Below are 12,554 nucleotides of genomic sequence, written 5' to 3'. Positions count from 1 at the left end.
GAGTTAAACAGAGTTTTCCAAAAAGAAAACAATACCATTCATCATAGACAAAATGCTATAACACAAGTTTACATTGCCTTTTAAAACTGTTTGTTTGCAATCCCCTCTAATATATCACTGCCTTTCCATCTGTTTACATATATTTTTGGTTTCTCTAATGCCAACTTAGAAAAAGAAAACAATCATAAAAATCAAACTGTATATATATATATAACCACTCCTTACAACTTTCATCCAAGCCATGTATCCCTTTGACCACACTTTCTACTGTTTCCTTGGAACAAAAGATAAAACTCCTCTATAGGTGGCAAAACAGCATTTTTCTCAGATTCAGATAAACATGGCCATATTCTGGTATCAAAAAATATCCCTCTCAATGTGGAGAAAAGGGAACCCTCCTACACTGTTGCTGGGAATGTAAGTTGGTACAGCCACTACGGAAAGCAGTATGGAGGTTCCTCAAAAAAGTAAAAATGGAGCTACCATATGATCCAGCAATCCCACTCCTGGGCATATATCCAGACAAAAAGATAATTCAAAAAGATACACGTACCCCTATGTTCAGAGCAGCACTATCTACAATAACCAAGACATGGAAGCAACCTAAATGTCCATCAGCAGATGAATGGATAAAGAAGATGTGGTACATATATGCAATGGACTACTACTCAGCCATAAAAAAGGAATGAAATAATGCCATTTGTAGCAACATGGATGGACTTAGAGATTATCATACTAAGTGAAGTAAGTCAGAAAGAGAAAGACAAATATCATATGGTATCACTTATATGTGGAATCTAAAATATGACACAAAAGAACTTATCTACGAAACAGAAACAGACTCACAGACAGAGAGAACAGACTTGTGGTTGCCAAGGGGGATGGGGGGTCGGGGGAAGGAGGGATTGGGAGTTTGAGATTAGCAGATGCAAACTAGTATATATAGAATGGATAAACAACAAGGTCCTTGTGACCGCCTGGAGGGGTGGGATGGGGAGGGTGGGAGGGAGGGAGATGCATGAGGGAGGGGATGTGGGAACAGATGTATATGTATGACTGATTCACTTTGTTATAAAGCAGAAACTAATAAAAAAAAAAAAAAAAAACAACAAGGTCCTACTGTATAGCACAGAAAACAACATTCAATATCCTGTGATAAACCATAATGGAAAAGAATATAAAAAAGAATGTATACATATGTATAACTGAGTCACTTTGCCGTACAGCAGAAATTAACACAACATTGTAGATCAACTATACTTCCATTTAAAAAAAACTATCCCTCTCCAGGTAAAGATCAAGGAAGAAATAAAATACTTTTTTCTCTTTCTTGACTTCTTGTACGTTTGAATGCCTGAAGGGAATGATCTAGCAAAGAGCAAATAGGCCTTAAAGAAATGCTCCCATTTTTGTTAACTGTACAAGGACTATCCGTCAAACAGGGAAAGCAGAGACTGTGTTCCTGACCATCCCAGACCAATGGGCGCTCCCTCTAGGACAATGCCCTTGGACAGCTGTCTTTTTCTCAGGGGCATAATAACTTTCTATTCTAAACCCTGAAAACCAAACTCCTTGGCTTTCCTGAATTCCTAGATTTTATCATTCAAGATCTTTTGGATAAATGTTGGTGGAAAGCGTACTGATTTCAAAATCAGAAAGACCTAGGTTTCCACCCTGGCCTGGTCACTTGGTAAGAATGTGACCCTCGGGGTTTCCATTCATAAAAGAAAGTTAAAAGCGTGCACGCTGGCTGGTTCGGAAGAGGTTCACAGCGCCGGGTATGCACATTCCTCCCCCTTCCCCGGGGGACAGAGTCCTCTCCCACCCCAGTTCATGAAGCACCAGGGTCCACCCCTTTACTCCAGCTTCATTAAGAAAAAGCTCCAGGCCACTGTGGCTTCTGGGATCTAAAAGGCGCACAGAGAAGTAGACATTTGATTCCCAGAAACAACCTGGCAGAGGGCAGCCCAGCCTGTCGGGGGACCTACCTGATGAGACCTCTTCCAGAATCAAAGTGCCCTTGTGGCCTCATCCGCCCTCCCGTGCAGGCTCAATTCATCCGAAGCCCCATGTGGGAGAGCCTGGAAGCCTATATAAAGTCACGCTCTTAATGGTTTTGGAGTTCCTTCTCTGACTTGAGTTTTTTGGAAGGGCCTTGAATACCCATGATAAGAAAACCCACATGATGAAAATTCTGTCTTAATGGAGCCTTTAATGGTGTCTGCCACACACAGCAGTGGAATCTCCCAAGGCCATTTGAGGCCAGAGTTGCAGTGGAGTCTCACATTCTTTGGAAGCGGCAAAGCTCCAAGGAGAGAATGGTTTAGAAAGAAGGGAAAGACCAGCACACTCTCACCCATGCTCCCTCCCTTCTCTCCTTTCCCTTAGGTTCTAAGGCATGGTAAGAGGAGGGAGGTTTGGAGTCTGACGGAACCAGATGGAAATAATTCCGGTTTAGGGAAAGTATTTAATTTATCTAAATACTTAGGTACTCTGTGATCTTAGGGAAAGTATTTAATTTATCTAAATACTTAGGTACTCTGTGATCTTAGGGAAAGTATTTAATTTACCCAAGCCTCAGTTTCCTCAAATGTAAGAGTACTGTACCTACCTCTTGGGACTGAGCAACATACTATGTATAAATCGAAGTCCTGACGATCCGTAAGTGTTAGTTGCCTCCTTTCTCTCCACCCCCTCCCCCCAAACACTTACAGCCTCACCACATCCCCCAGAAGATGCTCAGAGATCCTCTGATCTAAGCCCCGAGAAGCTGCCCACTGCCTACACTCGCAATCTGAGGGTCAGCTGTCCCCCGCTTCATGCCAGTGCCATGGTGTTCTTGAGAGCCTGGCAGCCACCTTCACTGTGGCCTCTGTCCGCTAATCAACGGAGTTACGAATAGGAAGCTCTTCCACTGGACCAGCTGTCTTTAGCTCACAGGTTAAGAAGGGCCAAGGCATTATTCACTATTATTTTCTTGGCCAAACTCCAGAATCTTTTCAAAATCTAGACTGAAAAGAAAGGTTAGGGACTTCCCTGGAGGTCCACTGGTGAAGACCCCGTGCTTCCAATGCAAGGGGCACAGGTTCGATCCCTGGTCGGGGGGCTAAGATCTCACGTGCCGTGTGGCACGGCCAGAAAGAAAGAAAAAGAAAAGAAAAGAAAGGTTTAGTACTAAACAGCAGTGTGTACCTCAAGAAACGAGCCCGCCTGGAGAGAATCTCTTTCCCCACGCCCCACTCTGAGTTAGGACTGCTCTGACCGTCCCAATTTGGCATAGGTGATGCTGCAAGAGTTCAAAAGGCCTTGAGACATCCACTGTTGTCCTCTCAGACGGCCCCTGCCCCCAGTAAGGAGGTGGGGGCTAGACGGCTGGGGGGCAAAAGGCCGCCTGCGGAGGGTGGGCTCCCCCGACAGCCAGTGCCGCGGTCCCAGGGGCAAAGCCAGGGGACTACAGCTGCATGCACGACCCAGGTGAGGCCCAAAGCAAACCACCCAGCTGAGCCGCGCCCAGATTTCTAACCCACAGACTCATGAGACATAATGAGTTCTCCTTGTAGGCCACTGCATTTTGAGGCAGCCTATCATGTGGCAGGAGATGACAGATACAAATGCTATCAAGACTCAGGTTTGAGAAGCACTGATTCAGCCGTGCGTGAAGGATATGCTCTTTCTGTATCTTAACATGAAAGCGTCCAAATAGAGCTCACACAATATTAGGCCTTAAACGCCCTATAGGTACCCCGAGATGCTCTCAGGGAAGGGGCACTCGGCGTTTCACGAGGAGGGTCCCAGCACCACGATTCTGCCCAGTGAGAGGCCAGCTCTGTCTCCAATGTGGCAGCGACTTGCTCACCAAGGGCGACAGACCCCTGGCATATCCCCAGAAGTCAGCAGAGCCATGCTGCTCTGACAGGTAGGAGTCAGCCATCCAAGTGGGGACGCTGACCCCAGCAGAGGAATCCAGCTACAGAGGCTTGGTCAGGGAGGGAAAGATAAAGCTTCCGAGAGCTTCGTGGAGGGCTTACTGAAGGGTAGCAGGGCTGGACCAGAGGCGCGTGGGTGCCCGGGACAGGTCAGTAGCATGGCACCTTCCCAAAGGACTCTGTAGTCATGTGCCCACACTTCTATAGAGGAAAGGCTGAGGACTCCACAGCGCGAGGCAGGGAAGGAGGACCACTACGACCTTTCCTGTCTCGACCAGCAATCCAGTTCTGGCTCCTAACTCACATACCCTGCTCTGCAAAACAGGCCCGCCTATACCAAGCACTTTATCCCAGAATTCCTCTCATTCTAAGAGAGGAAGAGTTCCTTCCTTCCTCACAGATACAGTTTCCTCCACCTTGTTAGATGTCTAGTAATGATTTAATTTCGTGCCTTTTCCAGATTGGCCCCAGGACGGATGCCTCCCAGGTAGCCAGGCCTCTCAGTGGAGCCCGGGGTCAGGGGCTCTGAAAGCAGTGGTCTCTGCATCCGTGCCTCAGCACCACCTGGCATCTTGTTAGAAATGCAAATTCCGGGACCCATCCCAGGCCTACTGAATCAGAAACTCTGGGGCGGGCCCAGTGCTGCAGCGCAAGCTCTCCAGGTGATTTGGATATATGATAAAAAGGTTCCGTAACCTCGCCGCCCATTGGAATCACCTGGCGGCTTTAAATGAATGATGCCTCGGTCCCACTCAAAAACTCATGATCAGAAGTGCAGCCAGGGCAAGAGGATTCTAGAAATAAAGCCCCCCAGATGGTTCTAATGTAGAGCCAAAGCTGGGGACCTTGGAGAGAAGCAAAGGGTTTCACAGAACTCAGTTGGCAGACTAATTACTAATCAAGGCCGCCAAAGGTGGCCTTGAGCACAAGTGGTTTCATATTTGCATATAACAGAAGACAAGGCTTTTCATTTATCCAAGGTTCACTTCAGGCCTCGTTTCACAAAAGAACCTGATCATTGTTATAGCTTTGCTTGTGTTGACCACGTGGGAGGGTCTGTGGTTTGAAAGGAAATGCAGTCACACTCCACCTGCTCAACAGAAGGATAGAAGACCAGGCTGAGAAAAAGTACCCATAAGCACTGTGGTAACCTGTGAAAAGACAAAAGCATTTGCCAAGATTTGCGATAATAAGACGAGGAAGAAGGCAAGTGCATTAAATTTCAAGCCAGCAAGAAGCACAGAAAATGTGTCATCAGTGGCAGGACAGCATGATGAAACACTGGTGCCTCCCTGACAACAGATTACAGAGAAGGATGCTCACCTCCCTGGTTTTTATACCAAGTGACTTTATTTTGGAAGCAAATGCTTTGTAAAACTTTTATTTATGGTTAAAACCTATCTGTTTAATGCCATTTTTATTGTACTATTTTTCACCAGGTCCCTATTTTCTAAGACCCATGGTTTGGTGAACTGCGGTATTCTTCAAGACCACAACCTCTGTATGCTTTAACTACAGGTCTAAGCGAAGTCTAAGATTTTGTTTAAAAAAAAAAAAAAAAAGTCTTGAAGCAGGTCACAGGTGTCCCAGCAGAAGACAGGGCACAAGAACAGTATGGGAGCCGGAAAGAAGCTCCTGGCTGGCCCAGGTCTAGTCCCTTGGTCACACAGGTCAAGGTCATCACTAGGATGTTGGTGAAGATGATCTAGACCCTGACACCAGAGCTAAGAATCCTTTACTGCAATCAGCGCTTCTCAATTTTTTAATGTGCAAAAACACATCTGGGGACCTTATTAATATACAGGCCCTGATTGGTTAAGTTGCCAGGGGATGCTGAGCCATGGACCACACTTTGAGAAGCATGCTGTGAGCACGTGCAAAGTTTGGGGCTGGGGATGGGAGTAGGGGAAGGGAGGTACCAGCTCGAGGCTGGATCGGGGGTTCCCATTTTTCAGAACATGTTTCACACCTAGTAGGCTGGTCCTGCCAGAAGAATCTATTTGCATGAATAGTTAAGGAGAACCTATTCTAAGGAAGGAGGAAATCAAGCATCTAGCCTGGTCCTGTAACAAGGCTCCTATTAAAGCAGAGTCTTGACTCTGAGTATCTCCCCCTCATTCAGATTTGCCACACAGCCCAGCACCCAATGACTCAGGTTTGAGTCTATGAGAGGATAAGTCAAAGCATAAAATCTAAGAGCACTAAAAATGGTATAAAGCCCTGCGGAGTAAAGGTGACGGGCCTGGCCCCATACCGATAGACGGTTCGGACAGAAATGTTGCACGGACCCAAGCCCAGCTTTGCTGGCCCAGAAGCCCCAGGGAATCATCATGACCAAACAGGAGGGGATCACAAGACATGGGTATCTCAGAGCTGGAAATCATAGCTGATTTCCTAGATCTTAGCCACTCGTGGCAGAGGACAAATATTCTCTGTTGAGAAACAGCCTCTTTAAGGAATCCACTCTAACTGAGGCCCGATAAACAGGCGAGAGTAACTAATAACCTGGAATAAAGTCATACCTGGTCCAGAAAGATTTCTTCTTTGAAAGGACAGTGTGGCTACATCATTCATTCATTCCAACCTTTACTGAGAGCTTCCATGCCAGGCATGACAGTAGGTGCCAGGGATGTAAGAGCAGTTAAGACACGGGCTCTCCTCCCCAAAGAGGGAGGGCAGCCACATAAACAGGATACTAACAATGCAAGGTGAGAAGAATGGGAGGAGGGACCCACGGGGACCCATATAGGGGCCATAAGAGGAGGCTACATACAGGAGTGGAAGAAACCAGTCATTCTGTCTGGGGCTCTAAGGAGGAGCTCATGGAGCTGGTGATTTCTAAGCTGAATTTTGAAGACACGGGAAGAAAAGATTCAGAGGGAGAAAAAGGGTCTCGCAGGCGGAGAAAAAGGGTCTCGCAGGCAGACAAACAGCATGAAAAGTGCAAGGCCCATCTAAAGAATGGTGAGCTATTTCTTTGACGGCGGTAGAGTTTGTGTGGCTGGGACACGGGGTATGTGGAGGGAAGTGGGAATAGATGAAGCTAGTACCGTAAGCCACAGCTATTTAAGCTGCAGCCATTCAAAAGGAGGATTCCAACTGTTCACAAGAAAAATTAGTTCTCTCCCCAAGTCTCTCAGTATATTACTAAGCAGCCATCATTTTGATATTCCTAATTAAACCCCTTATGGGCTTTAAAGTTTTTTCATATTAAAAAAAAAGATGCCAGTTGGGTTTAATAAATTATGGCATAGCCATACCATGAAATGCTATGCAGTTATTGAAAAGACTGTTGTAAAAAATTAATGATGATGCATTAAAATACGAACAACGTATTATGTATAAAAAGGCAGTTTAAATAGATTTTTTCGCAGAAGAGCATATAAACACATATCTACCACTACAATATGTTCATATGGTCCTAGTTTTATGTGTGTAAAAAAAATTTATTCGTATACTGATGGTGGGAAAGAAGACTCTTAAATATATTCAATAAAATGAGAAATAAGATTAAATGCCAGCATTTAAGATGAAATTTTAGCTCTGCAATAATGTTATTCAACAAATATTTTAACATCTCTACTCTGTTTGGGGTAGAGGAAATACAAAAATGAAGAAGAAATGTTCTCTGCAGGATGAACATCAGGTTCTGTTCCTGGGTCTGCCACCAGCCAGCTGCTGAGCTTGAAAAAAAAAAATCACTAAACTGCTCGTCTCTGAAAGGAGTAGATTAGATCCCTGAGGTTCCATCTAGCGCTCACAGTGTATGTGTCTGTGCAATGAGATCAATTCTCTCAAGGAGCACAAAATCAAGGAAAGGAGCAATAATCAGACATGGCTCTTAGGCATCCAGCTTTACCAAGACTGATGGGAAATCCCCAGGAATTCTTGACATCCCCCGACATCCGCCCCAGCAGCAATGCAGGAAATCTAGTCCACTATCTTCAGCAGACTCAATGGAACCATTTCCTTAATGAAACCCCCCTGCAGTCCCAGATACTAAACCAGAGGCTCTCCTTTCAAGCCCTCCCTCCATCACCCCCCATTTCTCCCGTTTCCTTCCCCTTCCTCAATCTGGTATAAAATCCAGTACTGTCATCAGCAGCATGCAATTTCCAAGGCACCCAAGAGTGTGAGGAATCAACAATGATCCTGGAAAGCATCTGGCAGGAGCTCCTGTCATTCCTTACAAGCCTCCCCAGTGTACTGAGCCCAATGGAACAGAATGGACTGTTCTTGTAGATCGTTTTCAACCAAATGCAACCAATGCTTCTGATGCTTTTAACCGTTCCTAATGACATATTTTTACTTAAAAACTAAGCCTGGTGTTATTTCAAATGTCCTTCCTCCTCTAGCCACAATGACAAATGCTCTGAAAAATTATGATATTCACTTGTTATCCAACAAACTCCTGACCGTGCAATTGAACCAAGACCCTAACACCAGAAAGCTCTGTGTTTAACACCCGGGTGCCAAGAGAACTTCCCTCACTCTCCACTCTCACACTCAACTCGCATGCACATCTCAATTTAAAGCACTACAGAAGCTATTTACTCTGTTATTTGTTCTTGCTTTGCAGAATTCTCAAGCCAGAGTAAACATCAGTCATAACTTGGTGATCTACTGGGTAACCTTCCTCAAGGATACTACCTTTTTTTTTTTGGTGGATATAAAACCATTTTGGGAGGCGATATATCATTTTCAACTTCTATATTATATACATTCAAAGGAGATTTAAAATATCTAAATAGTTTTGGTAAAAACAAAGTGATTATTTGGTCTGTTCTAAAAAGTCATATAAAATAAGTTCCAGTTTAAATAAGAGGTTTAGTATTCTTGTTGAAATCGAAAACTCTTTTAGACTTAAGTTACTTGGGGAGCAAATAAGTATTATTTGCAACTAGTAAGCATTAACTGAAAAAAACAAGAAATACAAACAGGTTTTAAATGACCGGTCTCCTTAGAAGAGACCATGGAACTAGAGTTATGAAATAGAGTCTATTTCATAGAGTTACACATTCTGTTAGTTAAAAAAAAAAAAAAAAAACCCCAAGATCATGATTCATCCTGGCTTGGGCATCCTCTAACAGCTTAGTTCTTGCAACCCGATAAAGAGCAAGCGAATCGGTTGGAATTAGGTGTGTTGTACTTGTGAAAAAGAAAGTCCACCGTGATTACTGACAGCAGGGGAAAGCCAGCTCAGCCTTTCAGCCCCGGCTCTGGCATCACAGGGCTGGTCATCCACTCTATAGGCAAATGCAGTTAAGGGAGGGAGAAAAACAGACACTGTGTTCAGTCTGTTTCTTGGAATCATTCATTGAATTTTAGAGTTGGGAAAGGCCCCTAGAAATAACCATCTATTCTAACGTCTGAATTTTACATGTGAATACACAAAACCCACTTAGTGCTCCCTAGAAAAGAAGCCGGATAGCCTATTATAGAATTTTCAACAGGGACAGAAAAAACTTAATAAATAAATAAATACGGTCAAAATATTGAGGAACTAGAGTAGGTGACCACCTACAATTTATCTGCAGTGTGATCCATCATTTGGAAAACTACGTGGACCGCCAAACGTGCTACGGAATTAACATTTCAAACGTACAATTCCGGAAAAACACAACCCAAAGTGTGGCTTTATAAACCTTGGAGAAAAGACAAACTGTTATGCGAAATTAGCTTGATTTTGAGAGATTTAGTACATTCATTTTGGAAATGGGGATCATTGTCATGTACACTTTTGATTTAACTTTATATCATTAATTAACTCCACTCACAAAATTTGCAAGTGAAGCACTTCCGATTAGCAATAGCAAACTGTACATGTCAGCTGCTCAAAAACTCTAGAAAAAGGGGGGCAGACAAAAAGTGTGTGCGGCTTTCATCGAGGGTGTGCTGCCTTCAAATAAGAAAACGAGACTTTGAGCTGGAGAAAGGAAGACTAGTATCCTTTTTAGAGGAAGAGATTGCAATATAGAGGACTTGGAAGCACGTGAATATTGGAGTGTTTTTATTTCCCAGGGTATTTAGAAGAAGATAAATATACTCTTTATGGGGAAAGGCATTATCTTTTTGTATTACTGAACCTCTGATTATTTTATACCTCAGTGAACGCACACGTAATATTAATAACTCATAAAATTATATAGCACCCAACAGTGAGCAGAGCTGGCCCGTGATGGGTGCAAGCTGAACTCCTCATAAATCCACAGGGCAGAAACTTGGCCCCTATCTAGACACCACTCCCCAGACATGCAGCCCCTCGTTCAGTTTGAAAGCGCTGACGCAGCTTAGAAAGCAGGTACTTGATTGTTTTACTGTGACGCAGCTGTTAACCCGCGGCAGAAGCCTGTGGTTTAGATTGGCGATTACAGACCCCAAACAGCTGATAGAACATTCCCTAAACCGGCAGGTGAAGAGGTTCTCACCTTGCCAATGTTTGTCTTGCTTTCTCCCTATAACATACGTAAAACATTTTTTAAAAAATCACAAAAGAGTTCCAAGATTTCTGCCTCATTTAAATAAAATCTAGGAGGAATCATAAGAGGATCTCACTCGCGTTTCTGAAAAGCTTCCACGGATCTAAGTTGCTTTGAACCACGAACAGAACTATACTTTGCTAGTTTTTGAAACAAAATAAAGATGTCTACGTGTGAAGCAGAAAATCCAATAAAGCGCATACTTTCCCCTCCCTGTTCTGGATTCACAGTAATTTACCTAGATTTACTTTCACATAATAGACGATGGACTTCAGCAAGTTACTTAAATGCTCCAAGAAATTGTATTTCAAAACACATGACTTTTCAAACCCCCAAATGTAGTTTTGAAACAGAAAAGCAATACTTCACTTCGTATAGTTATTTTAGCAACATTTCCAACTTAGAGCGAGTTCTCTCCGATTTAGTACGAATTCGCCTTGCCTCTCGGTTTAACAGCTTCATCCAAGTGGAACTATTACTTGTTATTAAGAAACAGGTGTTTTAATTAGTCTTCCCACTGAGAAGGAACATTTGTTACTGCCTTTTGAGTTTAACAAGCATTTAAAAAAAATATGCTCAACCCTACGGACTTTCCTACCCAGGGATCTTTGCAGTAACATACGTTACCGTATTTTATTTCATATTTTACCTTTCCTCCACGACGCTTAAGAGACAGGCGCTCCAAAATCTGGCCCTCTGCGCCCAGGGGGACTAAACCAGGGGGCTTGGCCACTCAGCCCCGCTGAGCAGAAAAAGCAAGTCCGAGTCCCTAAATGCCCTCGGGTTTTGGCGCCTCGGTGGAGGCCACGGCCACACTAACCAGGTACAACCTACTGGTCCCTGAAGGTTCTGCCGCCAGTGTCCCTAACGCCCAGCAAAGGCGCGCACCTCACCGATTCCTCAAACCACACCTTTTGGTCCAAATCATTTGCCCTTTCTTCTCTCGGAACTTAAAGGCTAGGCTTGCAATTCTGAAACTTAACGGGATTTGGGTCCTCGACTGCCCTCGTCGGTCAAGGTCACTCAGGTCGGCGACCTGGGCTGGACCCGGGGCAGAGGCTCCACTCGGATGGATGCGCGCCCAGCGCTCAGGCCCAGCGGCCGGCGAGCGGGGAGCGGGAGGGGGGAGGGAGGAGAGGACGCTGGCGGAACGTTCCCCGGACACGCGAGCTCGGGGGCCCAGAGTGGGTCGAAGGATACCAGCTCTTGCCATCTTCAGGGATGTGTGTGCTCCCGCCCGGCACGCGATCCCCTCCAAAGGGGCTCACCTCCTTCCCTCGGGAGGCACGACGTCGCGGCCCGTGCCCGACATCGCCGAGGCCGGGCCTCAGCCCAGCCCGCGGGCAGCCACGCGGGCGTCCTAGGAGCCGCTGATCCGGGGGCCTCGCGGACCCGGCCAGGCCACCTGAGAGCAGACACTGGGTGTCAGGCAGGTCCGGGTGCGCGGCACTTCCCGAGCCCAGAACCTGGGTGAGGGGCCCCGGCTTGGGGGAGGTGGCCAGGCAGCGAGGATCAGCGACTCCAGCCGCAAGGGGCAGCCCCAGCGCGGACCCGAGCGCGGCGATGCTCGCGGACCCCAGCCAGCTGCTCTCCGAGGAGCCCAGCCCGACCGCCCGGCGGCGGAGAAAGGGCGTCACGGCCCCAGGCGTGCCCACCGCAACTAGTGTCCCCGGTTCCCTCCGAGCTCGCTCCCCGCGCGCACCCAGCCCCCCGGGCTGCGCCCCTGCCCCCGCCAGCCCCGCGCCGGCCTCCGGCCCCGGCCGCGCCTCACCTGTGAGAAGCAGACCGCCGAGCAGCGCGCAGAGCAGGGCCCCGGTGTCCCAGCAGCTGACCATGGTGAGCGCGACGCGGCCTGCTCGTCCGGTGCCCGCGCTCCTCGCGGGCGCCCGCCGCAGCCGCCCGAGCCTGTGTCCTCTCGCTCCGGCCCTCCGCCCCGAGCGCCCCTCTCCGCGGCTCCAGCCGAGAGACAACCACTTCCCCCGGTAATCCTCGCAGCCCGGCGTCCTCCGGCCGTTGCGTTCCAGCCCCGGAGCCCGCTCCGAGCCGCCGCCGCCGCCGCCGCCGCCGGGGAGGAGCCGCGAGGAGTGCTGATCCCGCGCGCTCCGAGCCTCCAGCGGACCTCGATTAAGAGGAGGCGAGGGCGGGGGCG

At 46.9% G+C, this 12,554-nt stretch overlaps 1 protein-coding gene across 1 annotated transcript in view; it reads right to left on the bottom strand.

The window, feature by feature from the left end:
- Window positions 1–12,240, bottom strand: part of FLT1 (fms related receptor tyrosine kinase 1) — a gene marked incomplete at its 5' end in the record, with an annotated part of 171,621 nt that extends 159,381 nt beyond the window's left edge. The window contains 1 exon segment of the mRNA XM_079721561.1: window positions 12,177–12,240. Coding sequence (XP_079577687.1) covers window positions 12,177–12,240 — 64 coding nt within the window.
- Between the last annotated feature and the right edge of the window lie 314 nt (window positions 12,241–12,554).

The sequence above is a fragment of the Hyperoodon ampullatus genome, assembly GCF_949752795.1.
Source record: "Hyperoodon ampullatus genome assembly, chromosome: 16".
Taxonomy (NCBI): domain Eukaryota; kingdom Metazoa; phylum Chordata; class Mammalia; order Artiodactyla; family Ziphiidae; genus Hyperoodon; species Hyperoodon ampullatus.
This window is presented reverse-complemented; position numbering and strand designations above follow the sequence as displayed.